Genomic DNA, 14,456 nt, shown 5'->3' on the forward strand with positions numbered 1-14,456 from the left:
CATTGTGCATAGTTTCATAATTGTTTCATAATTGTTTAATATTTACAGACTGGATTTGTGTTCAAAGCCAAGTTCATTTTGATGTTTTCAGGTTTTCTAGTTTATTGCTACTTGTCAGTCAGGTATTTAGAGTGGACTGATGAAAAATAGGCTACTAGTTTTCATAATTCTGCAAAAAAATGTTAACCAATACACTTAATAGAAAGATGTTTACCCCTTCAAGACTACCTTAAATGCTTTATTTATTACAGCTTATTGACTTTAAAGTTAAAAAATAAAGAAAGCTTAGTGGTCTTTCACCTTTTTCACTTGGTTTCATAAAAGGAAAGTCACCCATGTTCCAAATAATAATAATAATAATAACAATTAATAATAATACAAAATGACAAAATACATCAAAGCTCTCAAAAGCAGAGCAATTTACAGAATGGGCATCCTTGCTTATGCTTTCAGTCCCCCCAAGTCCACAGTGCAGATTCCTTCCTGATGCGCTCTGAAGCAGAGGGCTCCATATTTAGTATTCCTTCAGTCGGCTTCCAGAAAAATGAACACATTCAACTTCAGCTGCTGTGCTGCTCTCGCACTTCCATCAAGAATGTTCTTCACAACCTCTCATTTTCTTTTTTTTTGATTAATATTCTAATCTGGGCATAGATACATAAGCTCTCCAGATTCCTGGAAGTCCATACAAGTCCAGTCCTTTGGCTGTTAATAGTGGTCTAAAAATATGCAATAAAAACTTTTAAATCCATAACTGTATTGTTGTTCCTTCTTCACTGGCAAAATAGTTCAAGGTTGTAGGTTTATATGTTTCATAAATTCTGATAGCAACAACTATTTTTTTGAACAGAATAATTTAACAGTTTTTAAAGTAGTGACAAATGTTACATTACCCAAACAAACATTTACAGTTGTATTTCTTTAAAAAAAGAAAAAATGGAAAATTCTTAAAAAGATAAGAAATGGTTATAATCAATTTAAACACATAGGCTATCCTGGGCCATAAGAAATGAAACTTTATAGTACAGAATTGTGAAAGGCTCTCAGACTATCCAAAAAAACAAACAACTAGGTGCCCTCTGACCAACAAAAAGGACCCAACACACCGGACGCACTTATCCTCACAAACAGTCATACTGAAACAAACAACAGAGAATTAAAATGTCCAGACCTACACCTCCACAACAATACACTCAGACATCTCCAGATGGGAGCACCAAAAGGCGGCATGTTCATAATGAATCAAGCAGACCCCATCACAGAGAAGCATCCAAGAAGACACCTTGAAACATAAGAAGACACATGGACTGCAAGTACCAAAACAACTTCACAGATTGCTGGGACAGACATGTTCAGTCAGAGTCTACCAAACACCAAATTATCCAAACACAATGAGGAACACAAGGACAACATCACGCTGGACAGATAAACCTTTAGGAAGGTGCATCCAAACAGTCAGTCAGGCTTAAAAATAGCATAGATACCATTGCCTGAACTTCTTAATCTAATTTTATGGGGCAGAGGGCCAAAGCCTATCCTGGCAGCACAAGGTGCAAAATAAGAACTAGCTCCAAACAGGGTGCTAGTCTATCATATGGACCATTTACATACAGAAAGGCTAAACTGGAATCACAGATTAAAATGAAATGTGAATAACTGATGAAGTTGGAGCAAAACTAGGACACCAGAGGGTAAACAACACAGACACATTGAATCTCTGATGCTGGATGTATGAGGCAGCAATTCTATTCCTGCACCACTCAGACTCAAAAACAGTAGCACCCAAAAGACGATCTCAATGAGAGACCACCAGATAGTCTCTGAACCTCAAAGAAAGTCAACCCTGCAAACATTTTGCAATAGTCTAATAAAGATGCTGAAAAGAGGGGGAGCAAATAATTTTTTAAACTTTACAGACTGCAACCTGAAGAACAATGCCAGACAGGAGAAGATCAACTAAAATGTGTTTCAAGATGAAGATATTTCAAAAGGACGCTCCAGGGTTTTTCAAATTCTGAAAGAAAGGTCTTGCAGGAATATTGAAGATAAAGAAGCGCAATTCAAGAGCATCCAGACTTCAGTTGTAACGTTCCATCATTTCAAGTTTTCTCAATGAGCACAACATTGGTTTTTTACATTGTTTTTTTCTTCCATTTAGCATTACAAATGCAAGTTATGAAAAGTTCCCAGTTTTCCGAATTCACTTCTATTTCTTCATGGAATGTGCATTTGATGTTCTTATTTTTTTGACAGAAATTTCATTTTGTGACCTAGAATAAACAGAAAAATAAAACTGAGTTCATTGGAAGGAAACAAATTGATCCATAACATCTTATCATATAATATTAAATATGCTTTCACGCATCAAAAATTGCTTTTTGTATATTTAGTCCGAGTTTAATCCCACAGTTCAAAGACATTCATTCTTTGTAGGAGGCACACCCAAATGGTGTCCAAGAAGCCAAAAAAGTGTACAGTAATCCCTCCTCAATCACGGGGGTTGCATTCCAGAACCCTCCGCAATAGGTGAAAATCCACGAAGTAGAAAGCATATGTTTGTATGGTTATTTTTATATATTTTAAGCCCTTATAAACTCTCCCACACTGTTAACATTATTAGAGCCATCTAGACATGAAATAACACCCTTTAGTCAACCATTTAAACTGTGCTCCATTACAAGACAGAGATGACAGTTCTTTCTCACAATTAAAAGAATGCAAACATATCTTCTCTTTAAAGGAGCGCCGCCAGGAGCAGAGAATGTCAGAGAGAGAGAGAGAGAGAGCGCGAGAGAAAAGCAAACAATCAAAAAATCAATACGTGCTGTTGGGATTTTAAGTATGCCGAGCACCGAGATAAAGCGGCCGCAAAGAAGGGAGCAATGTGAAGGTAGTCTTTCAGCATTTTTTAGAGCAGCGTCCGTATCCTCTAGGCAAACAGCCTCTGTGCAAACAGCCCCTCTCCTCACACCCCCTCCGTCAGGCGCAGAGAATGTCAGAGAGAGTGAGAGAAAAGCAAACAATCAAGCACCGCACGGGAAGCATATCTTATATCATTGAGGAGTTTTATTTAATACGTAATACGTGCTCTGATTGGGTAGCTTCTAAGCCATCCGCCAATAGTGTCCCTTGTATGAAATCAACTGGGCAAACCAACTGAGGAAGCATGTACCATAAATTAAAAGACCCATTGTCCGCAGAAATCCACGAACCAGCGAAAAATCTGTGATATATATTTAGATATGCTTACATTTAAAATCTGCGATAGAGTGAAGCCGCGAAAGTCGGAGCGCGATATAGCAAGGGATCACTGTATAAGTAAGGGTTAATTAATACAAAGGTAAAAACTAGAGGTAGTTACATAATAACAAAAGCAACACAAATTATAAAACAAAGTAAAAAATAACAAATTCTCATTCTGTCTAAACAAGATAGTTGTATATCTGATAGATGGAGCAGCTGAAACCACTCACCATGGCCCTGGCCTGAACACTCCCTCCAGCAGCTCCTGCACCACTTTCTATCAATGCTGGCCTCTCTTCCTCAACACCTGTCCTCCTGACTATATACACAGTCACTGCATGGCTCAGAGAGACCTTCAAGGCCTGTCAATGAACTACTTTAGACAGAAGCCTGGGAATAACTTCTGAAATTGGGATTCGTCTCTGTGAATCCTTTGGCCACCCTCCTAGCACTTTCCCTCTCAGTCCCAGTGTCCTTGCAAAGCTTGACATGAGCTTCACCTTAAGGGATTGTAAACTTCCCAATCCAATGGGTAGCATTGAAATCATCCTGAACTATGGAAGTTCCCAGCAGGCACCTACTCTGCCACATTAATCCTTAATATAATTGCCATTGCCCCTCTGGGTCCTACCATGTAAGATTAATTCCCACTGCCACTGCCTGGAGGTAACCCAAGAATGCTCCCATTGAATACCTCTGCAGCCAGATCAATGTACACATCAGGGCCACACAGATCACAGTCCCTATAAAACAGCACCCTTTTTCAACACGTGTACTTGGCATTTCATCAAACACTGGGGTAGCAATGACACCAAATTAGACTGTGGATCCCCATAACCCTTAACAACAAAAAATGGTTACGGAAATGGAAGTAGAGAAGGATTAATAGCTATTATACTAAAAACTCTATACCCATTCATACAAGAAAATTAAAATAAGAAACAGCCATAATTTAATCTTACATACTGCACAATAAACCTTAATTTTATTGCATGTAAGTATATTGATCGGTAAATAAAATGAGATGTAAAAATATGTGTATACACTTGCTGTATATGAAAAATTTATCATACAGAAGAGAGTTAGGCTAATAAACCTAAATGAAAGTTATAATAAATGAACAGAAAAAATGATCCAGGTTTTGACCTCGCCAGTAACTCAAGTGGAATTACTGGAAGTGATTTTTCAATTTCTTTTTTTTTTATCCCTCCAAGAGATTTCATCAGTGATGGCACAACTGATGGCATTATGTGCTTCTGTTGTTACAATACCTCACATTGTTATAGCATGTTCGCTTGCAGTATGTGCACATATGTGAATGCTGTCGCAGCAGCTATCTTTAAAAGACCAAGATGCAGATCCTTTTGTGTATGGGTTTTGTTTTCTCAAAGAAAATGAATCACACTCGCAAGAAAGTGAACTTCTTCAGCAGTTTTATTTGTGTTCAGATCTTTTATCTCTTGTATACTTGAAGATGTAAGATTTTAACCCCTTCTAATCCTGGTTGATTTGCTAAGTCTAGTTTTTACTGATCAAACTTTTCTAAGTACTCATTAGGATAGCAAATTGAAGGTCTCACAACACTTTTAAAAACATAATTCTGAGCTCCACTCATTTGCATAAACATGATGTACAATCATTTGTACAAAAATATACCTAATACTGTATCATGAACAAAACATTAGCTCTGAGTATTTCACGTTACCATAGTGAGTTATTTGTTTATTCTGAGTATATAAATATTTTAATATTAATAAAAATGTAAGATTACAGTACATTTTGTTAAAATATATAAGAATTGAAGGTATCATGTTCTGAGGACTCCATAAATCCTGCACAAATTTGGTTGAGAACCTGCATTTGGCACGCCTTTGCCTGAATACATACACCTTTATTAATCGACCATGGATGTGGGCATAAAGTGGAAAATATGACAACACTATGGGCAGAGATGTTGTCTACGTTTTCAAATGAAAGTACTGGGCGGTCTCATGGTCTGGAACTCCTGCAGATTTTATTTTTTCTCTAGCTGTCTGGAGTTTTTTTGTTTTTTCTGTCCTCCCTGGCCATCGGACCTTATTTTTATTCTATGTTACCGAGTTTTGTCTTATTTTAATTTCATTTTTCTCTTTTTCTTAATCATGTAAAGCATTTTGAGCTACATTATCTGTATGAAAATGTGCTATATAAATAAATGTTGTTGTTGTTGTATTTAATATCATCAACCTAAGACATATACCGCATTTCCTATTTGAATAAAAAAACACCTAGGACACTGTTTTCAAATGTCCTATTAGTAGTTCCCAATAAATAAAAACAGAGTGAAAAAATAAAGTCTCTTAGTCTGAATTCCTTGTCAAAGGTGAGGATAAATAGCATGCTATATATTTGGTACTTTTAACATTACAAATATAAATGGAGGAATATGTAACAAATTACATCTGAGCTTAATGCCTGCTTTTAAAAATATAAATGAAATTATGTTTAAGAAATGATTGCTGGTTAAATAGGAGTTAAACACTTAAAACATTAAATAATAATAAATAATAAAAGCTTGTTTATCTTTAGCCTTGCAGTTAGGAGACCCAGGTTCGCTTCCCGGGTCCTCCCTGCGTGGAGTTTGCATGTTCTCCCCTGTCTGCGTGGGTTTCCTCCCACAATCCAAAGACATGCAGGTTAGGTGGATTGGCGATTCTAAATTGGCCCTAGTGTGTGCTTGGTGTGTGGGTGTGTTTGTGTGTGTCCTGTAGTGGGTTGGCACCCTGCCCAGGATTGGTTCCTGCCTTGTGCCCTGTGTTGGCTGGGATTGGCTCCAGCAGACCCCTGTGACCCTGTGTTTGGATTCAGTGGGTTAGAAAACGGATGGATGGATGTTTATCTTTAAAAAAAAATTGACCAAACTTTGTAATAACACATAATTGGTAGGTAGTTGTCTAGGGTTGCTTCTGTTGGCAAGAAGGAACAGAAATTTGTCATGTGCATTTTGTATCATGACACATCTCTTTTCATGAAAAAGAGCACATTTTCCTGTTCCATTAGTACACAAGTCCCAAGTCCATTTGTCAGTAATTAATACGCTTCCCAAGAGCCCATGGTATGTTTTATGCGGCAGAGCCGTATCATGAGAACAGAAACAGAAAATAACAGAGAATGAGACTCCACTTAATGGGAAAATGAGTGACCCACACGTGTAGTCTTATAGATTGGCACCGGCTGGAAATTACCTTAGACTCTATTTTAAAATATGGCCCCATGCACAGAGCCTAATATAGAAATACATTAAACTGAAAATTAAAATTGAAGAAGAAATCAATTTATTACCTGTAATAAAACATTTATTTGTTGTAATAATATTGGAAAAGCCACACCAAAGTCAACACACATACAATATTTACAGTGAACTGTTCCATGGGACCTCCAAATGATGTGACATTTAAGTTCCTCGCTGACTGCTCTAGCCTTGTGGGATGTCAAAAGTGAAGTGTATGTAACTAAACCTGATTCAGATGGGCTTAATTTTACATTAGCGGTGAGGTAAATTAATAATTATCAAAGAATGTTTATAATTTTTAAGCCCAATTTGGGCAGGTCTAGTTTTACACAGGAAGCAGGGTAAAATAATTGTTATCGGGGTACCTCCCTAATTCCATCTGAATTGCTCAAATGATGGATTTTTACTGACATGTCGATATGCACAGTGCTAATTTTACTTGGGATAATTTTTTCACAAACTTTTACTAGACAGTAAAAGGCATTGTTACTGAGGTGTGGACACACAGTTCGTAAAAAGCTATTGACGTGAGCTGTTTGGATGGGATAAAAGAGGTCCTCCAGTAATAATTACTTTACCTCACCTCCTGGTGTAAAAATAATCTCCCTCCAAACAGGACTTCAGTAAGTTCAGTACATGAAAAGGTAAAGGAAGTTAAAAAGTTAATGGAATACTTACCTAAACCTCGGAGAAATTTATTAACACCACTTTGTTCACTTCCAGGAAGAGAATCTAGGAAATCCTGTGCCCTTACTTCAAACAAACCTAAAATAAAAAATAAAAAAATATACATATTAAATCACAGTTCATTTTCATGTTATACACAACACTGTAAATCCATTGCATTCCCACAGAGTTGCATTCTAATGTTTTCCATGCAGCAGTGAAAACTGAATAGAATACACCAAGCATTTGGGCTTGGTATTTAGATTACAGGCTAATTTCTTCCCCTAACATTGAGAAGTCACTCGTGGAAAAAAGAAGACTTGTTGGTCAAAACAAGTTGCCATTAAGTCACACTATTTTTTCTTTGTATTATTTCATGGTAATCTGTAGATTAAGCTGAGCAAAAGAAAATGAAGCTATTAAAAATCGAAAATAAATTTAAGTGAAAATAAATGAAGTACAGAAACAAAAATCAGAAATATATGTACAATGTTTTTCTAAATCAAATTAAAATTTGCTTACTACTACATGTGTTGTATACACCGTGTTGTGTTCAGTTTTTAAAGATTGTTACCTACAAAAATAATAGCAAGAGAATGTGGAGCTCATTCAAAAACTTACACAAGTGTTCCTTAGTTAGTATCACCCTATGAATTCAAAGGACTATATTAAGATCAACGAGCAGAGCATCAGTTTAATAAACTGACACAGTTACAGTATGATCCACAGAATAAAAAGTTTAATACAATAAAGGGCAAATTTCCAAAACTAACTCCAACCTTGATTTACAAATACATTCTTTTGTTCAATTAGTTTTGAAAATTCTGATAAAACTGAGTAACATTTTTTTCTACACGTGTACTGACATTTGCTACTATTTAATTATATGCAAACATAATACAGGTCCTTATACATAGTATCATACTGCCAGCGTTAAACTAAGCAATTCTTGGAAAATCTACTCTTCAGTTAGGCTTCTTTATTTTAATATTGTGTAATGAATTACAGCTAAGACACCTGTATAAAAATGTAATTATCTGGGTGAAATAAATAAGAATATAGGCTGGCTTGATATTCAATGTAACATGTACAATTTTGAAATAGCAGAGTATTTCCATTGAAGATATTTAGACCTTCTTAGTACGAGGGATGTTCAAAAGGTTTCTGCACTTTTTTTTAACTCTATTTATTAAGAATTTCAAAAACAAATTACATCACTTTTCTATATAGTCACCTTTCTTTGCAATGCATTTTTCCCAGTGTCTTACCAACTTTTTAATGCCCAATTACTACTCCTCCCACCTTCACCATTTCCACGGAAAATATAAAAGTGTGGAAACTTTTTGAACGTCCCTTGTATATATTAATTTCATACTGTAGCATGATTTATTGTGGTCTAATACAAGGGTGCAATGATGCCACCTATGCCTTAGTCCACATGCAGGTCTCATTGGTTATGGCACCACTTACTGATGAACCCTGTCACTCATTTTATGTTCTGCATGAAGGGTTGTACTGCACTTCACTAATTATTTACTGAGTGGATACTGTTTGAAGCTTGTTAGAATTTCTGACATGACACCTACTGTATAATACAAATTATGTTAATACTATTCTCGTAATGTTCAATTCATTTGACTTTACAGAGCTCAAACTCTTTTCAACATGTCAAGTATTATTAAACTGTATATCACAAATGTGAGCAGCACGATGGTGCAGTGTTAGTGCTGCTGCCTCGCAGTTAGGAGACCCAGGTTCGCTTCCCGGGTCCTCCCTGCGTGGAGTTTGCATGTTCTCCCTGTGTCTGCGTGGATTTCCTCCCACAGTCCAAAGACATGCAGGTTAGGTGGATTGGTGATTCTAAATTGGCCCTAGTGTGTGTTTGTGTGTGTCCTGTGGTGGGTTGGCACCCTGCCTGGGATTGGTTCCTGCCTTGTGCCCCTCCAGCAGACCCCTGTGTTCAGATTCAGCGGGTTAGAAAATGGATGGATATCACAAATGTGATTTAGAATAATCCAAAATAAAGTATTTAGCAATTAGGGTATCTTTAATTTTCAAAAGAATACTTCTATCTCTGTGGTTTCTGGTCAGTGTCAACACTGGTTACTCAGATATTTCTCTGTGGCTAAAGTAATTGTTAGACATTCTGACGTAGTGGTTAAAACAATGGATTTTAAACCACAAATTTATTATATCAGTTTCTGCTTCTGTATTTATTCTGAAACTATGAGAAAATTAGTTTACCTGTCTGAGATTTACTTTTAAAAATTTATAAATTAATTATTTCACTATTTACCACTGTACTCTGAGGTTAATATAAGGCCACCATTCCTCTTGTATTGTATGTCATAAAAAATGACTAAAAGAGACTGGCGTCAGGAAGAGCATCTGGCCTAAAACATTTCTTCTCTTTTAATATCCCTTTGACGATGAGATACAACAATGTTACAAAGCATGTGTGGGTACAGCTCCACTTGCTTATGTCAAACAGAAAGGTGGGGAATCTGGGTGAACCACAGACAGATCAAACCTAATTTATGGTGGCCCTACATCTGATGCACTGCAGCGTGGACAGTACTGTGCAGGGAAAATGAAGGTGAGGTTGTAAGCAAGATGTGTGAAAGAGAACATATAAGGATTGTGACCATAACTGGAAAATCTGGGGAAGTTGTGAAGAGAACAAAATATGTGCTACATATAGGAAACAAGATAAATGGGTAAAGATACAAAATTGGTATAAGGTAAGTTTTTTTTCCACCAAAAGATAAGGGATGGAAATGCTGAAGTTGGTGGACTTCTGTCTTAAAAGTGAACAGAAAGAGCAGTGAAGGTGAAGAGGTGAATGAGCATGTTGTAGTTGTTAAGATGATGAAGGTTTAGGGTGTTTCAGAGAAAGGATAATGGGTAACATCATGAAGGGGCATACTGGAACCAGTAATGTTTGTTATGATAGAGTCCATGGAGACTATAGCTTTGGTACCAGGAATGAAGGTTTAGACTAAAAACATTGCTTGTAACAATGATTTTTATAGTTAGTATTGTCATTAACACATGTACCTGACTGTCTGGATTCACGGGCTAGGTCTTATGTGGCTGAATGTTTTAGTCATTATGAGGAATTCAGCCCACCACTAAAACTTTTTGCTTACCACTGATGCATAAGAAACTAAAAATGGTGGTCAGGACAGCAGATAGTGAAGGTTTTGAAATGAAGGAAGGAATTCACCTGTGATTTGTTCTGAGTCCATTACTTTTTATGACAGTAATGAAGGTGGTAACCAGAGAAGTTTATGAAGGATTGCAATAAGAGTATGCGAATTCTCATTTTTATCACAAAACGTAAAGCAGAATAAAATAAATACTAAAACGGAAAGTTAATTCAGAAGAAAAACACCTCAAGATAAATATAGGAAATACTAAGGTGAGGGGGCAGAAAGCATACATAGAAGAGACAGAACTTAATTCAATATACAGTATGTCATAAGTGGGTAAAATCTGCTTGTGGAAAGTATGTGAAGGGGTGCAGGATGCTGATTTAATATGTTCAAATTGACATATTGGTAACAGTGCTGGTCTGGGGAAACTAAAGTAATTCTGCTATTTAGGTGATGTGATAAGTGTAGATAGAGGTGCAGGCACAGCAGTGAAAGCCACAGTGAAATATGCATGAAAGAAATCCATAAATCGTCCTCCATTCTGACTGTGTGAAGAGTTGCACGCTGTGTTGGTGTTAGACATGACTGATGAAGGCAGAAAATGAATCAAAACTGGAAAGCATGAAGATGAGAATGATCAGGTGGATTTAAGGACTGTCACAGAGTGTGAGAAACATGAATACTAAGGTTTAAGAAATACTTTGTGTGGAGGTGATACTGTATTTATTGTGCTGAAGGGAAAGAGATTAAAGTGGTTTGAGCATGTGTATGACTTCGTTAAGAGATGCATAAAGGTAGAGGTGTGGATTATAAGAACAAGAGGGAGGCCGAAGAAGTTATTTCAGATGATATGAGAAGACTGGGGCTCAGCCTCAAAGGATGCCCAAGACCATGAAGAGTGAGAGAAAAAGATTTTGTGGCAAACTGCAAACCTATAGGTAAACCCTCAAAATGGCTGTTAAACCAGTGATGATAATGAAAATGATGATTAAACAATTTTAGTATAATTTTAATCTTTAATGCACCATGGGATAATTGAAAGGCACAGTAAGGCCTTGTTCACACGGGCGTTAAGTTTTTGGATAAACGAACTTGCTCTGAACGTCCTAGACGTTTATGTTGCATTTTGTGGTGGCGATCGATTGACTTCTACACCGGCGTTCGTTTGTCTCTGTCTAACGCCAGCCTGCAGCCCAAATTGTAGTTTGTGTGTTAACCTGTAGAGGCAGTGTCGGGAACTGGATATGAAAGCCCTTGTCGTTTTATTTGAGGTGCCTCCTTTCAATATGGACCATTTTGTTTTGTTTGATATTAATCTTCTTGTTTTAAAAATACTCGTAATAGGGAGAGAAAAAATCGCCGCTACTGGGTTCATCCTCTGACTGCACAACGTCGGGTTAAAGGAAGTTTTTTTGTGCTTTATGAAGAAATGCGAAAATTTCCGCGCAAGTTTTTTAATTACTGTCGGATGTCGGTTTCCACTTTTGATTGTCTTCTGCAGCTGGTGCAATGCCACACTGCACGCCGATCAATCAATATGCGACTTGGTGTTAGCCCCGAAGAGAGACTACTTGTCATTTTGAGGTAAGGAAACAGTAGTCGAGTGTGCGCTTACACGGTGTTATGCACTGAAATGCCCCCGCCATGGATTGCCCCCCTACATAATCGTTATCAAATATTATATTAGAACATAAATTAATAGGTTCATGGTTTACAAATTACATGAGACAATAAAATAAAATAAGCATATATGAAAATATATATGTTGTATATGAAAACATAAAAATATTAATATCATGGGATATATCCGGTCCTCCAAAGCATAAAATAAACGCGCAGAAAACGAACTAGAAGCGGTTTCCTTGCATTCGTTGGGTTTTAAACGCCAAGAAAAAGCTGCATGCAACGTTTTTTTGATGCCGTATAAACGCTGCGGACAAACGCACGTCACCAAAGCACGTGTGAACACTCTAATTGACTCTTACGTGTAGAAAACACTCGCCGCTTGATCCACGCTCACCAGACGCTACGAACGCAAAAAACGCTCGATTTTAACGCCCGTGTGAACAAGGCCTAAAGGTGGTTTGTTTGTTTAGTGTTTTCTTGATTGTGTGCATTTCTTGAAAATTGTTCTTGAAAATTAGTAGTAAGTACAGTCGATTCCGGTTAATTGAACCACCGGTTAATCGGACCAGCCGCTTATTCGAACCGAATCCTAAAGAACCGAAACAGATCATATTACATAAGCCTAATATTGTTCGCTTATTTGGACCAAAATTCTGTTTAATCGGACCAAAGAACGTGACAGAGAATAAGAAAAAGAAGCCTCAAGTCACCCGCGGAAAGCGGATGTAAAACGGCTCAGTGATATCGGGAGGATCCCTAGGCTCTCCAGGAGAATTTATGCTTTTATCAAAGATCAGGAAGTCGGAAAATTTGTACCAAGTGCAAACCAGTGGCGGTGAACATGCCTGCCCTTTCTTTCCTAAAATGGACTACCCAGTAGCCGGCAACATGAAGTCGAGCATAAACAAGTGCAGTGCGTAAACAGAATGTGTCAGATCATACTAGACAAGTTCTTCAAACGTTGACTGGAATTTGGTAATGTAACCTTTTTTATTGTGCTTCGCATGCTAAGTGTCGTGTAGATCTTTTCAAAGAATTTGTAGATTTCTTTTTCAATAAACAAAGTTGTAAGCAACCGTACATGTACATAGTTCTTGTTTGTATGTTCGCCATACGCGTGTGCAGCACAATAAAAGTCACAATGACATTTTAATATGTTACTTATAGCACGTCCCGTCTTGGTTGCAAATGTATAGGGCATGTTCATGTAACAGGACCAGCCGGTTATTAGGACCAAAATGATTGCGTCCCGAGGTGGTCCAATTAACAGGAATCTACTGTATCTTAAAACAGGTGAATATCACTTGAAAGAAAAATCATTTACTTCATTTTTGTAAAACTTAGCAATGTAATTTAAGGATAGAGTATATTCATCACCAGATTAATGTATGTGTGAAAATATCAGCACTATTTTGTTCATTATAAGACAAGAACACATTTAGTTTCTCAAGATGCAGAAAGGTGAATTACACACTTATACTGTAAAGGCTTAAAAGAAAAAATATTACCACGAACTCCCTGTCGACGATGTTCCCGTTCCTGAATAAAGCCAGCAAACATCTGAGTTTCCATGAAAACCTCTAAAAAACGACGGAGACTTTTGGAGTAAACAGCCTTGCGGAATGCATCGCGCTGGAAAGCAAAACTTTCATCTTCACGCTCCCCTGGCACCAGAAAAAGCGAGTAATGTCCCACCATCTCCACAAAGAACCTCACAAAGGCCTCTGACACAACTACACTGAGAGAGTTTGAATCTGTTGAGAGAAAACAGTAACAACACAGGTCCTTGAATCTGTTTAAAAGTTTTATACTTAAATCTGATTTATAATCAATAAACTTAATTTAAAACCACGGAACAGCTGGATATAATAGCCACTAAACAAAAAGAAAAATATCAATAGAAACAACAGAGCAAGTTAAATACTGTATCTTTTACGGAGTCCAGATGATTTAGGGCTTAAAATTTTAAATGGAGGTGATGAATTGTATTAAGGATGCTTAAATGTCTCAGGCAGGGGCAATTATTTAAATGAATCAGAAATTAGATTTGTTTTTAAAACAATGTTTCAGCTTTTTTCTCCTTCTGTTGACATAAGTCAAGTACTGTAGCAGAATTTGAAAAGAGATAAAATATTAAAGATGAGATACAATACTGCATTACATTCCACTGTTGTCATTTTTTTATCTTATTGTATTTTAAAATAAATTTGTAATACAACTATATGTCTTTTGCCATTATTATAGAAAATTATAATAAGAAACTAGGCATTGACAAAAGTAAAATACTTTAACTTAGAATAGCAGTAGCTTTTATTACATAAAGCCACAATAATTCAACTTTATGAAACCAGGCTGAAACCGTTTTACAATTATTATAACAATGATTTTTCAAGTCATGTTTAATACAGTTTAGTATTGTGACAGGTTGGAGACTAATCTAGTAGCAATGGGTACAAGGCAGGAATAAACCATGCTGCACCAGCTTTACAAGTATG

At 36.8% G+C, this 14,456-nt stretch overlaps 1 protein-coding gene across 3 annotated transcripts in view; it reads right to left on the reverse strand.

Annotated features, from left to right (window-relative positions):
• Positions 1 to 217: 217 nt before the first annotated feature.
• si:dkey-82f1.1 (DENN domain-containing protein 2A) overlaps positions 218 to 14,456 on the reverse strand; it is a 145,753-nt gene continuing 131,514 nt past the window's right edge. For 2 of the 3 annotated variants that reach the window (XM_039769504.1, XM_039769502.1), the window contains exons 18-20: positions 13,470 to 13,715; positions 7,193 to 7,279; positions 218 to 2,270 (exon numbers count right to left, since the gene is read on the reverse strand). In XM_039769504.1, coding sequence (XP_039625438.1) covers positions 2,239 to 2,270; positions 7,193 to 7,279; positions 13,470 to 13,715 — 365 coding nt within the window. In that variant the 3' untranslated portion in view covers positions 218 to 2,238. The remainder of the gene's footprint in view (positions 2,271 to 7,192; positions 7,280 to 13,469; positions 13,716 to 14,456) is intronic. The other variant, XM_039769503.1, reaches the window with a different exon arrangement.

The sequence above is a fragment of the Polypterus senegalus genome, chromosome 11, assembly GCF_016835505.1.
Source record: "Polypterus senegalus isolate Bchr_013 chromosome 11, ASM1683550v1, whole genome shotgun sequence".
NCBI classification, from domain to species: Eukaryota; Metazoa; Chordata; class Cladistia; order Polypteriformes; family Polypteridae; genus Polypterus; species Polypterus senegalus.